This window comes from Cladophialophora carrionii (assembly GCF_000365165.1).
Source record: "Cladophialophora carrionii CBS 160.54 unplaced genomic scaffold supercont1.6, whole genome shotgun sequence".
Classification (NCBI taxonomy): domain Eukaryota; kingdom Fungi; phylum Ascomycota; class Eurotiomycetes; order Chaetothyriales; family Herpotrichiellaceae; genus Cladophialophora; species Cladophialophora carrionii.
In genome coordinates this window covers 1,871,114-1,889,004 of record NW_008481831.1, presented here as the reverse complement: position 1 = coordinate 1,889,004, position 17,891 = coordinate 1,871,114, and the positions used below count along the sequence as shown (strand labels likewise).

Below are 17,891 nucleotides of genomic sequence, written 5' to 3'. Positions count from 1 at the left end.
GGAGAGGAAACCCAGCACGTGGTCTGCCGGGCAATTCGCAGGCACGTGACTCAAACCCTGCGTTCCCTGTGTCTCCAACCACGTCACCGGCGCTGAAACACCGAGTGAGGCAGATCTCAAGTCTTGCGCAACGGCACCTGCTGTACTCTGTATTCAGGGCTCGGGTCATGAATACCCGAAGCCCATTATTTGGTTCGTGATATGCCCCCGTTGTTAGCTGCAGTTTCCTCCTGTGCGGATTGACTTCCGTATGTCGCTTCAGCTCCCGGACGCAGGCGCCAACAGAGCCAAGTCCCAGTCACGGCGATTGTTTGCCTGGCGGCGGCTATATTTACCACGTATATTCATAGTCCTGTCACCCAAATACCTAATGAGGCCACCTCGTCGTCCGGCCTGGTTGTCCTTCAGAATCTCTATCTTTACAGTCTAGCCATGTGCCATGGCGACATCGGTCCTCAGTAGCACAAGCATGGCCGCTCCCTTTGCAAAACCTACGAACACATACCAATCTCCCGCGGAGGCCTTGTGTCCGCAGTGCGGCTACCACCTCGCCGCCGCGTCTGATCATTCTAGGGAAGCGGTCGAAGCAACACGTCGGATTCGCGACCTCGAAGCCCAAGTGAGGCTCCTCAACTCCAAAGCCGCTGCGGCCGTGGACAAGCTTGCCGACTACGAGGATGAGATTAGGGTTCTAAGAGATGCGTATGGCCGGTCACAACAACAGCAAGGGCAAGCACAAGTACAAGCACAGGAGCAGGCTGCAGTGCTGAGCAGACCATCCCTCGAAGGTCCTGGCCCGGCCATAGCCCCCACAACGCCAGGGCCGAATCCGCCACAATCACAACAACAGCACCAGTCACGGCTCGCTAGCTTGAGCGCATTTCTGCCCGGCCGCAAGAGGGATGGCAGCAGTGCAGGCCAGCCGCCCTTGACGCCCGCAACAGACACATTCCCTCAGAACACCGCCGCATACAACTCCAGCACGCTCTCCCCTCCCAAGACGCCTTTCTTCAACATTGGCGGTGGATCGAACCACTCGGAGCCCACGCTGTCAGCTCCGGAAAGCACGGTAAATCTGGTATCTCTGCAGTCGTCCCTCGAACAAGAGCGCACCCTCCGGCTACGTGCTGAGTCGGACCTCTCACAGACGCAGACTGAACTGGAAGAACTTACAGCACAACTGTTCGGACAGGCGAATGAGATGGTCGCGAGCGAGAGGAAGGCGAGAGCCAAATTGGAAGAGAGGGTCAAAGTGCTAGAGCAGCGGGACGTGGAGAAGCGAAAGAGGCTGGACAAGCTGGAGAAGCAAATGCAGAGGATCGAGAGGGCCAGAGGCATGGTAGGGGATTGAAGTGAACACAAAATGGCCTCGAGAAGCGAAAGTGCCGCAACGAAGGCATCTTTGCCACGCATCACGGCACATCAAGGAGATCAGCCGTCATCCCTTCATCCGGCTGCCACACGGGACCTTAAGGCCTTTACGCTTATAGAGAACACCTATTCTGGGACGGGGCATTCACTTGACCGACGAGCCTCCCGAAAAGAGAGCCGAACAGATATACTGCCACCAAGCAGGCAGAAATCTTTGACACTCGTAACGGCAGATGCAGAAATCGAGGTTACAGATATCAGCAGGGCCTTCTGAACTGTCGCACCACTCGACAAAAATCGTACATCGGTTCTAGGCGAGACTGATGTAGGCGCCCTCAATGAAGGCAGCAATGGCCGGCCATCAAAGTGCTTGGCCACTGAATTCGCATATCTGAGCCGGGATTCCCACGCTTGAACGGTTGTGACTGAGGAGTCAGACAGGCAGGAGCGGAGGCAGACAGACAGGGCACATCTCTGGAGGTACATGGAGAAGCAACCCATCGGAGAAAGCCCATCATTATGCGGGATACCAGAATGAAACTCTCAGGCAGGAGACCGTGTCGGTGCTGATATGTGGTAAGCGGGTAGGTATTTAGGTAGGTAAGGAGGAAGGTAATACGGCAACGCCGGAGTGGCAATACCTAGCAGACGTACGAGCTGTGTGCCATGTCCATTGCATTTCGCTCCTAGCAGTCTAATCATGACGTTCATCCTTTTGCATATCTACTTTCTACGGACAAACCCTTCTTCCCGGCCGTTTACTCGCCTGTCCAGTCTGATCAGATCGCAGGCGCAAATACAAACCGTGTGTCCAAGGTGCCGACCAAGCTGAAAGTGTCGTGTCGGGTAGTATGCATCCTATATATATCGATCGTCCTACCGCTTCAATGATATACTATACGTCTACTCCTATTCGTGCTCATTCATTCATCCTCCCTCCAGTTTCCTGCTCCCGCTCCCTGCGTCTATGCATCATATATAAGTCTTCTACCGATTCAATGATTTACTATACGTCTACTCCTGTTCGTGCTCATTCATTCATTCATCCAGCTCCTCCTCCTCCTGCTCCCGCTCCGCAACCCAAGCGTCATACGTACCACGCGAGATCGACCCCGTCAGTCAGCTCAAACTTGGTGAAGCCATTCCCCATGAAGCGGAAGCGATTCCTCGAGCGATACCGCAGGTCGAAATCCTCGGGCCGGATCGTCTCGACCATTTCGCGGAAGAGCATGGCGCTGCCGGCGAACGTGGCCGTCACGCGCCCGTCGATGCGGTTGTTCTTGTACCATGATCGGCCTGCGAGAGGGGGAGAGAGAGTGTGTCAGAGATGTCGACGTCAGTAGGAAAGTGAAGAAGAGAAGAAGAACCAAAAGAACTCGAAATATACGACATATGAGACACAACTCACAATTCCCCGTCCAGGTCAGCGTCTTCATGACTTCATCGCCGTAGCGCACCAGCTCGTCGACGACGTCTTGCTTGGGGGCCACGGACGCGATGTCCTCCCTCGCCAGCTTTCGCAGCCACTGCACGATCCACTCGGCCGTCCAGTCGAGGCTGTAGATCAGCGAGCCGTGGCCGATGGTGGCGTTGGGGCCCATGAACATGAAGAAGTTGGGCATTTCGGGACAGGCGACGGACTGGGTAAAGATTAGCTTGGCTTTTGTTTATGCCGTGGCTCGCTCGTAGCATATCGCCGGTAGCATATCGCTCGTAGCATATCGCTCGTAGCATATCGCCCGTGACTCGTAGCTTGCATACAGAAGAACAGGTAGGTGGTACTCACCAGGTACGACTCTGGTTCATACCTCCACTTGTCGCGCAGATCGGTGCCGTTGCGGCCGACGATGGGGAACGGCGGCACATTCGACACGTCAAAGCCCGTGGCGCAGATGATGACGTCCAGCTCGTAGTACTGGCCGTCCATCGTGCGGATGCCACGTTCGTCGACGTAGTCGATGTGGCTCTGCGTGAGGGCGACGTTGTCCCGCGTAAAGGCCTCGAGGTAGCCGTTGCCGGGGGTCACGCGGCGACAGCCGACCTCGAAGTCCGGGATCAGCATGGCGCACAGGCGCGGGTCGTGGCCCAGCTTCTCGGCCATCTGGCGCGTGGCGAAGGCGCGGATCTCGGCCTGCTCGGGCGACGCCTTTTCGAAGATGCGGAACCCGCGGTTGACGTTGCCGACGATGCGCTTGCGGTACTCCTTGAGCGCGGCCGGGTCGCCGCGGAACCGCGCCTTGTCCTCGTCGCGGTACGCCGGGTTGGGGCTGGGGTCGTCGCTGCCCACCAGCTTGGCCGGCGTGTGTCGGCACACCACCCACGTCGGCGTGCGCTGGAAGCACGTCACCCTCGTGTTGGCGAGTCGTGCCATCTCCGGCAGGATCTGGATCGCGCTGCTGCCGTTGCCGATCAAGCCGATGCGTTTGTGCGAGTAGTCGAACGTGTGGTCCCACGCCGCGCTGTGCACTTTGTGGCCGCGGTACGTGTGCAGGCCGCGGATGTCGGGCCATCGCCAGTGGCTGAGGATGCCGCGCGCCGACACCAGCACGTCGGCCCATTCGACGCGGGTGTCAGTGGAAGTGTCAGTGCCTTCGCTTGAGTTGGCATCGGCGGCATCACCGTCGTTGTGTTGCTGCTGCCCCCGCCGCCGCACTTCTAGACGCCACTGCGCCCGCTCTTCGTCCCATTCCGCCCGCTCCACCGTCGTGTTGTACTGCACGTCGCGGTCGAGGTTCCACTCGCGCACCGTCCGCTGGAAGTACTCCCGGATTTCTGGACCGGTCGAGTAAAAGTGCGACCACTCGGGGTTGGGCGCGAACGGGAACACGTAGATGTGGCTGGGCACGTCGCACTGCACGCCCGGGTACGTGTTGGCCACCCACGTGCCGCCTGCGCACGGCTTGGCCTCGTAGATGGTGTGCTCGACCAGGCTCGCAAACTCCGGCCCGTACGTGTATTGCAGCTTGTGCGCGAAGATCATGCCGCTGTACCCGGCCCCGATGGTCACCACGCGCAGTTTCTTGCTGGGCGTGAACGCCGGCACGTTGTGCATGGGGATCGTGATGGACGGGTCGGCCTTGTTGTGTCCGTTGACAGACGCAGATACGGGCACGTCCATGGCCGGGCCGCCTGTTCCAATGTCGCCGATTGAGCCCATCGTGTTCGAGTAAAGTGTCTAAACGTCTGATGGTTGTCCGTAATGTTTGTCCATACACAAGTCATGTAATCTCAACAGCGGCTGGTCAATACGAAATGTCAAGAACCGAAAGTTACATCAAGACAAGCAAACATATATGCATATTTTAACATTCCAATGGGTGCCGTGTCATGTTATGTTATGGCGTCTTTACCGAATTGCCGGCCATATACACAATAGTCGTCGACGATCATGCTGATGTTGGAGAAAACTGCGGAGGCGTGCGGTCGAGTGCCGTGTTGTGATGCATTTGGAGAAAACGAGGAGGTTTGACCGGGGGTGACCGGGGTGAAAGGGGTGACCGGGGTGACCGGGGAAGATGGAGGCTTAAGTACTCCGTACGAGCCCGGCAGTGAGGTGGTCTCAGTCACGTGAAAAAGGAGACAGCGGTACATTGTCATGGACAGGTAAAGATGGAGACAAGTGAGGAGAATAGACGTATATCTGGCCGGTCCTGCTAGGGAGGTTGTCTCATGCAAGGATGTTGATATAACCTCGATATATATTACCAATAGTGTGTCGTTCATGTCGTTTCCCGCGGCATATATTGCTCTCCGATTCTAAAGGGATGGCAAAGGGGGTCGGTGACTCTAGTCTTTATAAATTCATCTCATCACTTTAACTGCCATTGATAGGCACAAAACGGCCACCTTCGTCGGTCACCTGCCATTTCACAGTCATATCCTGGGCAATCTTCTCGGCGTGTTTCGCGCTGTGCGCATCTCTCAGCCTATTTCTACCCTCCTTGGTCAAGGGGTGGTAGAAGTGTGCGAGGGCGTTGCTCTTCCACAACATTGTGGCACCTTGGCGTTTCGACTCGATCATCGTACAGACCAGCAGGAGGGCACTGAGGAGCAGGATCGCGGCAGGAAGCGCAATCCAGCCCCAACGGACATTCACGTGCGGCATATGCTGCGTGGTGATGCCGATTGTGTTGTGCCCCGGCCCGTACGAGTTGGTGCCTGCTCCGGGCGCCGTCCGAATGCGCTGCGTCATACTTGAAGTCAGCGAGGACATCATATCCTTCATGCCTGCTTCGTCCAGGTAGCGGACATAGGCGACAAAGTCATTGTCAACGCTGACTTGTCCGCGCATGGAGTCAATAAACCTTCCGCCCCAGAGCAGCTGGTTCGCATTTTGGTTGAACTGGAACCGGAGTGCTTGGATGGTGACGCTGTCGAGGAAGTAGATGTTGCTGTCGTTGACGTTGGAGTGGTTCGTCCATGACTGTGGCGGATGTATATACACGGGCATGGTGTAGCCTGCATCTCCCTCTGAGAAGACTTGGCGGTCCGTCTCGTTGATGAAGGTGTCGATGATCATCTCGGTGAAGTTCGACTTCTCCAGAGTGGCGTGGTACTTGATCACACAGGCATCAATGCCGCATTCGGTTGCATTGGCAGCGATGATTTTATCGTAGAACCTGTCTTGATCGTCGTAAACACTCTGCCACTCGGCGCGCATGACTGACAAGGTAGCCACGTTGGCGGTGAGTGGCTTGCCGAAATATGTCTTTTCAGAGGCTGGGCTATCGTCAATATCGACGAAGACGGGATCCACGTACCCCTGGGTCAGGTTGACGCCGGCGATGAACTGTCCTGATGGCATTGTGTAGTTGCAGTAAGGGATGGGATCGCCTACGACCAGTGGCTCGCCGTTCTCGTCAAAGGTGGTATAGTTGAACGTTCCGCACTGCTTGACAATCTGGTCGGTGGTGCTGTAACACCGAGAACAGAATCCCAGCGACGTGTAGTCCTCCATCCAGGTGCAATTGCCAGTGGAACAGCCTGGAGTGACTGGAAAGCTTTTGCCATCACCATACATGCCGGTGTAGATTGCGGCTACCATAGGCTGCTCGGCCAAGGGTGTACCAGAGATCCAGCCAGGACGGGAGGCAAAGTATTCGTTTGTCCGTGCGATCGTGGCCGGTCCAAGGTTGACGGGCCGCAGCGGGTAAGTGACGAGCTGCTGGAAGCCAAAGTCGAGTGCGAGAGAGCCCAAGATGATCACAGCCCCAAGACATGCCAGGCTACGGCCGCGGAAACTCCACAGCATGATCGCAGCTCCAAGCGGGCCACGTGCGGCGCTCTCGAAGACCTGAATGTCTGTGAGCCGATGGCCCGAGTTGAACCACATCCATTTCAACTCTCCCATTGCCGCTGCGACAGGGATGAGCACCGTCGACTTGACAGCAGTCGAAAAGATGGAGATGACGGAGTTGATTGTCACGGTGAACGGCTTCGTGTGTTTGGGTTTGATCGTCCAGTTGGGGACTTTCTGGCCGTTGGTGACGCGGAGGAGAATGATCAGGCCCAGCAGCGCAAGTGTGCTGACGACCAGGGCGAAGATCTCAAAGGCCCATAATCGTTCCATGAGCTGTTCCAATCTCGAGATTGCGCTGGGCGTCGTCGGGTCATCCCCGTGGCTGGAGCCGTCCCTTTCTTGATCGGACTCGGTGTGCTCGGTAATCTGTACGCCTGTCCTCTTCGACTCTCGCCGATACGCATCTTGTTCGCTCTTGATCATGTAATTGTCCATGATTGACGCAGTCTTCGGCACTGACAGGAACGTCGACGAAAGTGAGCCGGCGCCATGAGGGACGCCTCGGGGAAATTCATGCTCTTAAGAAAAGATGCAGACGCAGCTCCATCGCCATGGGTGGAGCTGGTCGAGCTCACTAGCTAGCAGTCTCGCTCTTGACATCTTGGCACCACGCGCTGCGCTGTCAAGCCTGTACCCTGTATGAGCGGGTGGAAGCTTAAAAGCCACGAGTCTTCATTAGCGACAACAATATCGGCCGCAATAGGAAAGGAATCTGCCATGTGGCTGGCTGAGGAAATAGACCTGAAAAAAGTTGCGAGCCGAAGTGGAGCGGATCGAAGCATCTGGCCATGCGTGTGGAGACGAGCTTCCAGTTTGGGCGGTTAGGGGTAGCGCCACGATTCCGACGTGATGATGTGATCGCGATAATGGCGCAGTGTCGAAAGAACGAGTTGAGTATTCTGAGAGCGGAGTGCTGTGTAGGAGCCTTTGAATGAAGCGTGGTTTTGTGAAACATGTGCTGCGTACTGGGGAAGCATCGAAATGAATAATGACCGATGGGATAGTCACGTGCAAGTCTGTGTGCTTGAGCGACGTCGGTCTTGGCGCTCGCCTCAGTTACCTTTCTGATTAGTAGCAGGATTACGAGATACGAGTAGATCTCACACACCCTGCACACACCCTCCACACACCACCACACCCACCACATGCCCTCATGCCCTTATGCCCTCATGCCGCACGAAGCCCAGACACCCATACACCATCGCGGCCCAACATCTCGAACGACAACGGTGCACATGCAGACACGGCTCAAAGTATGGGTTGATATTTCTGCACATCTAGTCTGGACTCGATCTGCGCGCTTCTAGACACAGCCACCGTCCTGTGCAAGGTTTGTGATACAGAGCGAGGCCGAAACCCTTTGCAGATCAAGTTGACCAGTTGCTCATCCGCTTTCAAGCTAGATCTCGTCATTGCCTCGGCCATGGGTGGAAGCTCTTCAACGGTTTCCTCGACTTGGCCGGCCACGCGGCGACCCGCGACCCGGACCTCGAACACGAGCATGAGCACCAGCGCTAGAATCTGCGCGGCCAGCCTCACCGTGATTCACACCTTCCGACGCCACATGTTAATGCCCACCAGGCGCAGCTCCTCTCGCGCCTCCTCGACTTCTTCCCCCGCCTCGCCCACCACGACCCCGGCCACGCCCACGACCACGAGACGGACGAGCACCCGCCGCCCGCATCTGAAAAGTGCCATTGTTCATCGCCCTCAACATCCTCTTCTCGCAGATGTCAATCAGTCGATCCACGGGGAACGTAGCGCTTGCCCAATTCTTGGCGCCGTTCTCGGGTTAAATAACCTTCGTTGTCGACTTGGGCGAAATAATCATGCCCCTCGTCAATCTTCGAGGTTGCGTTGTTCTCTCTGTCGATGACGAAGTCGTCGATTTCAAAGGCAAGGATGTCGTTGAAGTGAAGTCGTCGCAGTATCGTGGCGTTTAACAAACGATCCTGCAACCCCAGTCAGTTAGGACGCCGGAACAAGCCCGCGCAACAACTCGTACTCACATCAACCATGCTGATGTCGTCGTTCTCCCAGTCCTCCTTGCTCAGGTACTTTGGCGGCGTGGTCCTGTACAACCACTTGTCGCGAAAGTGTTTGCACAAAGTCACGTCGATATAAAGGACGACCCCTCTCTGTCCTGGCTCGTGCGGCTGACCCGAGTCGCCTGGCCAGATGAGCATGTCGAGGTTTCGATGCCTCGCTACCAGGAATGCTCCGAAGCGCAAAAGATCGCGCGTTAATTCTCGGACCTGATTGTGCCGCCTGGCTTCGTCGGTCCTCAGTTGGAAGTGGACGAGGTTCGGCAGGTTGTCGCAGATCTCTGACAGTACCAGGGCAGAGCGGGTTTCGTGGTAAGCTGACAAGAACCAATCTTCTTCCAGGTACAGGTAACAATGCGTCGGAGCATGTTCCCTCCGCGTAAGTGCGCAACAGACTCGTCGAGAAATTTGCTCGACCGTTGCACAAAGACGACGCTCCTCTCGATGATCTGGAAGACCTCTGTCCTCATCTGCCGGCAGACGCCGACGAGCCGGATGATTTCCCGGAATCGAAATCTGGGAGGGTAGACGAGGCCGTGGTAGCGCATGCGCACCGTGATATCGATCTCAGAATCCCCCACATCGAGGTAATCCCAGATCTTGTTGCGGATCTCTCTGGGAAGCTTCCCCAAATGGCATCTCGTGGAACAGAGCAACCTGGCCGGCTGCAGGCGGTGGATTTTTGTACCATAGATGAGGAGGAATAGCGTCTGGAAACTCGTTCAATCGCTCTCCTGGAAGACGTGGAAGGAGTGTGACTGCTGTCTGAGTGGTGTCGACTGACTCTGACTCTGACTCTGGCTCCGGCTCTGACTCCGCCTTTGGCCTGCTGAAGGACTGTTCCGGCGCGATGCAGTTCTCCCCCTCCAAGGCGTTGCTGAAACTCCGCCATTGTATCGGTCGGCCAAGATGGCTGAGATGGATGATGAAGACAGTGCAATCCGAGCGACTTGTAGGTCGAACCTACACGATCCCCAAAGGTGAGTAAGGTGTCTGCTGTCGAAAATTCCAGATAATAAGCTCGATGGTGGGTCGCGACATGTTTATATACCCTGAGACCGCTCCGTAGCCGATCTCTATGAGCGGCAGTAGGCCAGTGACAGTGACAGACATTTCCCATGTCACTCTCTGTCTGTCACGTCACGCACCATGACAGACAGCACGATCTTTCACTTCACCACATGGCACCTTCAACTGAATGGTACACGCCGTTTCAATGTCACCAAGGCACCATATCACGAGGTCGACCAGCCACGACGAGACCTCTCTGGCTTGGTTTCCGAGCGTGATTATCACGTTCATTCAGAGTGACAAAGTCCGAGCGATGTTCAGAACCAGATTGGCATCGAGACCCCGGACTCTGCGACAAACTTTCACACCGGGGTTATTTCTTGCGTGCATAGATATGATAAGCACGAGAACACGAGAGAGCAGTGACCGGCTTTTCTTGCTAATGTGTTGTCAACCGCGCGTTTGTCAGCGTTTGCCCATTATCTGTGCTCGTCCCGGGACGCCGTTGTTTGTACAAGTACATAAAGGTACAGTATACTACAAACGGGGCTTGCACTCGCGGTGAACCCTGCAGGACATTGTCTCCACAAACTCCCCCTGGCACCTCATCAGCAAGCGTGAGGCATGGGATGGGATGGGACCTATCCGTCAGGACAACCTGGTCGTTTTGTTTATCCGTCTCACAGAACCACAGAGCCACAGAGCCACGTGAGGCGTACATAAGAATGCAACGACACAATCCCGTCGCCCCACCATATCGTCGAGGCGTCGACCATGAGTGCTACACGCTGGGAGTGCTTACACGCCGGAAGTGTGTTCAGCGCTGCGGCGTCATGCCGCAACGGTGGTCCCCAATCAAACTTTTGCATCGGGTTGTGAGCGTTAGGGAAAAGATGTCGCATCGATCGTACGGAAAGCTACCGGGAGACTAAGAAAGCCTGTTCCCATCTAACGTACCTCGTGTTGCGAGTTTTGAGAAACTGTGGAAACAGTCCTCCGTACACTATCTCGCGTGCCTACCCGCATAGACTACCTGCCTAGGTACTGTAGCACTTCACCTCTTCGATCACCACAGCTACACTCAGGATGCGTCTGGGCGTCTGGGGCGTCTCAATCGTTTGTCATGGTCACTATCATTACAAGGCATCGCCCGGTATCTTCGGAGAGTATACACCGTATATAACATCAAATCGTGGCCGAAGGCTTTCGGTAATTCAGCACTTTCGAGGCTTCATGCTACTACATACTGTAACGTCCCCATAACGCCGCGCTAACGGAATACTAATCTAAACACGGCCTCCATCTTTCGAGTCATCGCACATCCTTTATAGCTGGATCACGTCGACCTCGCTGAAGTCGGGTGGCGCACCACTGTACACGCACCGACCCTTGGAGTCGAGCCCTTGTCGAACATTGCTGACCCAGAGATGGCTGCTGAAACGGCCGATGCGGTGCACCTCATCGTCACTAACGCCGAGTTCATCGCGGGGGATCCAGATGACAGGTCGCCGTGCTCGGAGCGCACTGTGCTGGAAGGCCCTCTGCACCAGTTTGTCACGCTCCTCCGGGCTCAGGTCTTCTAATTCGTCGTTGACGCCACCGAACAGTGCGTCGGCCAGTTCGCTTCGAGCAGCGCGTTGGGCCTCCACGTCCTTCTCATTACCGGTCAACGGATTGAAGTTGTTGAGCTTGTCGAGAACCTCCTTGGGCTGCTGTAATAAGTTCTTCTGGCCGCCCCGAGCTTCCGAGTGTGCCCGGCTTCGACTCTGTGATGGACTTTCCCATTCGCCGAAATTCGACGCTCGCCGGTTTCTGGCGTTGCTTCGATCTGCCCAGGATTGGCGCTGCCCTTTTTGCGAGATTCCGCGGGGCACCAACCCTTTGGTTGTGCCGGCCGTCTTGTGAGCGGCGGCTTTCATCATGCGGACGCCCTTGCTATCCTGGTCCAGGTTCATTGCAATCTCCGGGTTCTGGAACTCGTACGGCTCGAGTTCAGGCAATTTTTTCGACCGTTGTCTCCGGAGTCTGTCTTGCTTATCTTGCTCGATCTCTCGGAGCTCAATATCGTGCTGCTGGCGATCTTCGTCTAGGGACTGTCGCTCGTTACGCTCCAGCTGATCCTCAAGATCCTCAACTTCGTTCTCGTCCTCAATCAGGCCATGCTTCTCGCGCATTGCCCGAGCAAACTCTTCATCTCTCCGCACGGCGTCGTCTTCGAGGGTGATGGGCAGATATCTGAACAGCGGGCTGAATGCATTGTTCAACAACATCTGGTATCCAGCGGTGAGGATCAAAATCACAATCATCCCGATGGCTTGGCCTGAGCAAGCCACGTTCCCGTGCTCATCTCGAACGAGGAAGAACATGCCTATCAAGGCTATCTCCATCACATAAACACCCACAAATGTGAAGTTGATGGCGTTGGGATACAGGAGACCCCCCGTGTCACGAGTAAAGCGGGTGACGTACAGGGTGTTGAATCGATAAACAAACCAGAACAAGGTGAAGGTAACGATGTTGAAGATCAATATCAGCGGCGATATGACGGAATAGATCAAGCCAATGCATGCCAGATTGGTATACACTGGGAAGAACGTGCCCCACTGAATGTTTGACAGCTGAGTTTGTCTGGTGAATTTCGCCCGTGCAGTACTGTCGAAGAGTGGTGCGAGGACGAACCAGCCGATGAGTGATCCAACTTGCAGGAGGGCTCCTGCGCTCACAGACAGAGCTTGCAGCAACATGTAAGAGAAGAAGTAGTTGCTGGCTTTTGGGATGTTGTTGCCCAGTAAACTCGGAATGTTTGTGAAGCCGTCCACGCTCGTGAAAAGAGCAAAGAATTGTGTCAAGGCCGACGCAATAGATACGACCAAGAACAACTGGACGAACAAGAAGCAAAAGTAATAGCGTTGAACTGATATCTCCACGAGCATGTTGGATGGCGTCCCTTGCAAGCGAACCAGGAACCGGAGAATCAGAGGCAAGAGGAACAGGAGAAGACCGAGCAAGGCCGCAGGCAAGACACCCTGTAAGACACTTCGAATCCAAGCAGGGATTCTGAGGACCCAATGAAGCCAGCTCCATGTTTTGGCGGCAGTTTCCAGTTGCGAGAGAGCCGATGTAAAAGCGACGGGGATGGCCCATAGAATGATCATCCCGACGACAATGACAATAACAGCGCCAGTCCGAATGTATGCCTGCCACCATGGGATCGACATATTGTCCCATATGACGTCGTTGGGATCGATTTCGACCAGCCGGGGAGCCATCTGCTTGGGAAGGTGGTGACTGACAGCTTGACAGGCCATGTGTGCAGCGACCTGGTGATTGAATTGAACAAATGCAGAGTTCATGAGAGGAAACCGCTCAGGATGGGCCTGATCATCTTCAATCTCCACGTTGAGTCTGGCAACCTCTTTGCGGCAGTATCGGATTGTGTCGACTTTCTGGCCGAGCAAAGGGAGAGAGGGCATCCACTGCCAGCCGAAGATTGGAAGCCTCATTGTTTCACGGTCCTTATCGGTCAAGTAGCGTCGCCAGACAGCGTCATCCGGGTCATGTTCGAAGTTCCATTCGAAGGCGTTGGGATAATCGACAGGCTCCTTCTCGTCCGGGCCCAAACCAATAGCTTTCTTGAACTTTTCGAATTTGGTCAACTGTTTCTCGGATCGAACTTTTTCTCCTCCCATTGTACTACCTTGGGAGATGGGGCTCTGGGGTCTTGACCGGGGTGACTTCTCGAACGATCGACCAAGGTTCGAGGGCGAGTTCTGGTTCTTCGCGCTCGCGTCTTTGGCGTGTCCCGTGGTACGCTTCTCACCGAATACCTTCTCGTTCTTCTTTGGTGAAATTGGGCTCGAGTCCTCCACTGGCACCTCGGGCTCTTCGCGAGAACTCCGACCCAATTCCTTGTGCTGAGCGTCGGGCACGACGAATCCGTTGGTGGTGTCGATAGTATTATTGACTTCCTTGTTAACACCGCGGATACCACCCAGGATCCCCTTGCCAACCTTGTCCAGGCCGTGCGTAACCGCAGAGATGCCGCCACCGATGATAGGGATGTTGAACCTATCTCGTTGAGGCTCCTGAACCTCTTGCTCGTCTTCTGAATCCGAGGACGAAGACGCGGCGTCATTTCGACCGTTGACGACCTGGCGCAGATTATGCTGGACCTGGTGAGGATTCCCTGTGGTAGTCCCGTGGCCATGAGCAGCGCGATCACCTGCCTCATCCCTAATGGTGGCACGTAGCTTCTTCTCGTCCTTTGTCAATTTCTTGCCGGCCTCCTTCTCGGCTTTGGCGATGTTTTCCTCGTTCTTCTTGAAGCATTTCTTGATGAGGTCAGTCTCAGCCGTCTCGAGCTTTGCAGCGAGCTTATCGCGTCGTCTGATCTTGTCGCTCAGCTCGTCAAAATTTCTGTTGATCCAGATATTTCTGAGACCACCCGGGAACACGTCGTAGAGGCCGTCAAGGGCTTCCACATTGCACCACTTCTGAGGGATGGAGCTGACCAGGACGGTCGTCGCGGAAGCACGCAGGCGGTGCTGAGGCGATGTCAGATACGCCTGCCGCATGCGAATGTAGTTCCGTAGCTCGTCAAACGAGACATAGCAGATCCAGACGATCAGGAAAAGCGCCAGAAGCCAGTGGGCCCAATATCGTCCTGTGTGGTCGGGGGCGACATTGCCCCATGCGAGCTGATCGAGGCCAGTCACATTACTGGCATTTTCGTTTCTGCCCAGTGCAAATCGGGCTCCACGACCGTCGACCATGTTGAGGGGAATCAGGATTGGCAAGATAACCAAGGCAGCTGGAACGAATATCTTGAGCAAGGTGCGGAGATATCTCAGGAAGAAGTAGGCATCCAGACCGCACTTCTGGACGAAGTCGGAGTTGGACGTGCTGACCACGGGCTTGATCCATTTCCACCATCCTGGTGGTGAAGGTTTTGTGCGTTCTCTTTCTGGTACAAGGTAGGTTCTGGGCTGGTATATTCGTGCGAACCGGTCCTTGATGAGCAGGAAAATGACGACTTGGATGGCAAAGACCGTTATGGCGGTGACGAGGGAGGCAGCGAATTGGCCGGCACTTTGCCCATTTTTCTGTCCTGCTGCGGTCTGATTGCCGCCGAGGTTGAATGTGTCATTAACCACGCTCGACATTGTGTTGTGTCAGTGCCTCTGAGGGAGGGTATGATTAGGTTAGGGTTCGTTATTGAGGATCCGCAAAAGCATCGCTAATCTTTTTGTAACGAGCTGCAAAAGGGGGGCCAGTGTGTGATGTTGAGGAGCGTCACCAGCGTCAGTGACACAATCACGATGTGACTGGAGAATAGACTGCTTCGAGTGGCTCCCAAGGGCAATCCTCCTTTCAGGGCTGGAAATAACTGAACGCACAAAGCGAGGGCAGAAGGTCAAGGGAGGTAGTTGTAAGGAATGTACAATGGAGAAAGATCAGCACAAAGCAAGCAAGATGAAAGTTGGATAAAGGGCGTGGAGGACGTGGTTCGGGTCATGGCATGGCCAGCATGGAACATGGATCAGTTAGTGATCGGGAAACAATTGTGTGAGATCTCGTGTCGGTTAACCACACGCGCCAGTGACGTCGTCGGCGGGCTGTTTGACGCACGGGAAGCCTTGACAGCCAATAGCTTCGGGCGCCGAGCCCCAGATCAAGCACCTGGCGCTCGGTGGGCGCCACGCCTAGACCACACGCAGTTTAGGCGGGGCGTTTGGCGCTCGCGCTCGCCCGCGATGCCCATGGCAATTTCACCGTCCCATCTGACGGCCATTCTGTTTCGTGCCTTGGAACCTGTTGCACTACACGCCAGGACTCGTGGCGCAGCAGGTATTGTTGACCGATCGTTACCGCGCAGTCGTCGTGGCCATGCGATGAAGAAAGCCTGAAACACCATGTCAACCCTGTCGAATCTCGAATGCAGGAAGGGACGCGCCAGAGGCACGGATGTATGAATAAATTAAGAATGGGAGTACGAGTTACTTTTGTGGCCGGAAAAATAATGACACGAGCAAAGCTTGAGTGTTGGAGCTCGTGTATTGCACTACGAGGCTGAGAGACGTTGAAATGGCCGCATCAACCACACATCCGTACTCTTCGCTTGAGTAGATCTGCCGTTGGAATATCACTATGGTACCCGTATTGATGGACTGAGAATTGGCCAGGTTGGCGTGGTTTGCGATTCCTGCCCTTGCGCTTAACTACCAGCCAGACTGATTGTGCTGAACAGCTGTCCCTCAGGCTGGTCGGCTCGCTTTCCCAAGCCAAGGTATCGGTTAACTTCGCCAAACTTGAAGGTGGATCGGAGCCTTGACTCCGTACAAGGTAGTCGCAAAGACAATCGCGACATCTCCGCACAAGACCCATGGCGACGCTCATCTCGGCGTGATCTGTACGGAGTAAAACACTCCCCAGGGGTCGGAGCGAAGTAATTAGCCCTCTGAACAGGGGCTTTCAAGAACCGAGCCAGGCTCTGATCAACGACTACATCGACCCGGTCATGCCCGCCTCCTATGCCTCGACAGGCTATTCAAGCTGCAATACTGGACCTGGAGATGACGTGCCCCAGAGATGGTCTCGGACACTGGATGAGAAATGTATCTTCACGATTCGAAGCGTTCTGAGGGGCATTACTGCAGACGAGGCCGGCAGGGACAACTGACAACTCTGGTACGAGTACTTGAATAGTCTGATTGATGATTGGCGTGGCGTTGCAATAGGCTCTCCATCCATCGCTGACTACAGTACTGAGTAGATCGAATGAATCTTGACCTGACCGATTTCTCCGTCTCCCTCAATGACTGACCGTACCACTCAGTACGAGAGTGAGTGATTGAGTGAGTGAGTTGGATCCTGGATCGTAGTCTTGCGATGGTCACGATGGTGAACCTCGGTGGATCCAAGCCGAGGTTCGATATACTGTGTAGAAATGTCATCCCATGTCGCGCGCCTAGTAAGAGTACAGTGTACTGTGTCGGAGCACTATCTACGTTCCCTCTACCTCAAGTGAGGAAGCACCCTGGTAGTTGAGGTAGATAGATCATTGAGGCCATCTCATCGAAGCCGGAACCAAAGGCAGGGCCCGAACCGGAGCTGGCCAACCCGCACAGCAACCCGACTTGTCGAATTGCCCTGTCTCAGTACTCCGTGCTCCATAATTATCTCTATCTGCATCGATTTCTGACTACTTCCTGCCATGGACCCCCATTTAATCAACGTAACCACCACCCCCAGAGGCATCACCACCATCACCATCACACGCCCCCACCGCCGCAACGCCGTCAACCCAGCCACCGCGCGCGCACTGTACGCCGCCTTCCTGGCCTTCGAAGCGGACTCGACTCAAAAAGTCGCCATCCTCACAGGCGCGGGCGGCACATTCTGCGCGGGCGCCGACCTCATCGACCTCACCGCCGCCGCCCCGCCGCCGCGGCGCAGCAACCCCGCGCTCCCAAGGACAACGACAACGACAACGACGACAACAATGCCTCCCACGCCAACCACCTCGAACCCGTGCAAGGGCGCAACATTGGCCCCATGGGCCCGTCACGCCTGCGCGTGACCAAGCCCGTCATCGCCGCGGTGGCGGGCCACGCCGTCGCGGGCGGCCTCGAACTCAGTCTCGTGGCCGACATGCGCGTGGTGGAAGAGGACGCCGTCTTCGGCGTGTACTGTCGGCGGTGGGGCGTGCCGCTGATCGACGGCGGCACCGTGCGGCTGCAGGCGATCGTCGGGCTCGGAAGGGCGCTGGACATGATCCTCACGGGGAGGGGGGTGTCGGCCGCCGAGGCCCACGCCATGGGGTTGGCGAACCGCGTGGTGGCTCGGGGCAAGGCGCTCGAGGAGGCGACGCGCATCGCCGAGCAGCTTGTCGAGTTCCCCAACGGGTGCATGCTCGCGGATCGCGCGTCGTGCTACTATGCTGCGTTTGACGCGTCCGGGTTCGAGGATGCCATGCGGAGGGAGTACGATGAGGGCGTCGGCGTCGTGGAGCGCGAGGGCATGGCTGGGGCGGCGAGGTTCGCGGGCGGTCAGGGCCGGGGCGGCGTGTTTGGGAAGTCGAAGTTGTGAGCTGCTTTTGGGACGAAAACTTCTGGGGAAAGGAGAGGAATGGGGACTGTTAATGATTGTTCCCATCTCCAGGGGTT

At 55.8% G+C, this 17,891-nt stretch overlaps 6 protein-coding genes across 6 annotated transcripts; 2 read left to right on the top strand and 4 right to left on the bottom strand.

The window, feature by feature from the left end:
* Positions 1-439: 439 nt before the first annotated feature.
* G647_07644 (uncharacterized protein) lies at positions 440-1,351 on the top strand (the record flags this gene model as incomplete). Its single annotated transcript, XM_008731957.1, has 1 exon — positions 440-1,351. One exon carries the CDS (start codon positions 440-442, stop codon positions 1,349-1,351), a length of 912 nt encoding a protein of 303 aa, XP_008730179.1.
* Positions 1,352-2,458: 1,107 nt separating this feature from the next.
* Positions 2,459-4,423, bottom strand: G647_07643 (uncharacterized protein; the record flags this gene model as incomplete). The annotated part of the gene is made up of 3 exons (XM_008731956.1): positions 2,459-2,667; positions 2,780-3,011; positions 3,158-4,423. The coding sequence occupies 3 exons, from the start codon at positions 4,421-4,423 to the stop codon at positions 2,459-2,461; spliced, it is 1,707 nt and encodes a 568-aa protein (XP_008730178.1).
* Positions 4,424-5,185: 762 nt separating this feature from the next.
* Positions 5,186-7,105, bottom strand: G647_07642 (uncharacterized protein; the record flags this gene model as incomplete). The annotated part of the gene is made up of 1 exon (XM_008731955.1): positions 5,186-7,105. The coding sequence occupies one exon, from the start codon at positions 7,103-7,105 to the stop codon at positions 5,186-5,188; it is 1,920 nt and encodes a 639-aa protein (XP_008730177.1).
* Positions 7,106-8,403: 1,298 nt separating this feature from the next.
* Positions 8,404-9,607, bottom strand: G647_07641 (uncharacterized protein; the record flags this gene model as incomplete). Its single annotated transcript, XM_008731954.1, has 4 exons — positions 8,404-8,622; positions 8,680-8,996; positions 9,044-9,425; positions 9,500-9,607. The coding sequence occupies 4 exons, from the start codon at positions 9,605-9,607 to the stop codon at positions 8,404-8,406; spliced, it is 1,026 nt and encodes a 341-aa protein (XP_008730176.1).
* Positions 9,608-11,051: 1,444 nt separating this feature from the next.
* Positions 11,052-14,888, bottom strand: G647_07640 (uncharacterized protein; the record flags this gene model as incomplete). The annotated part of the gene is made up of 1 exon (XM_008731953.1): positions 11,052-14,888. One exon carries the CDS (start codon positions 14,886-14,888, stop codon positions 11,052-11,054), a length of 3,837 nt encoding a protein of 1,278 aa, XP_008730175.1.
* Positions 14,889-16,939: 2,051 nt separating this feature from the next.
* Positions 16,940-17,814, top strand: G647_07639 (uncharacterized protein; the record flags this gene model as incomplete). Its single annotated transcript, XM_008731952.1, has 2 exons — positions 16,940-17,049; positions 17,094-17,814. 2 exons carry the CDS (start codon positions 16,940-16,942, stop codon positions 17,812-17,814), a joined length of 831 nt encoding a protein of 276 aa, XP_008730174.1.
* Positions 17,815-17,891: the final 77 nt, after the last annotated feature.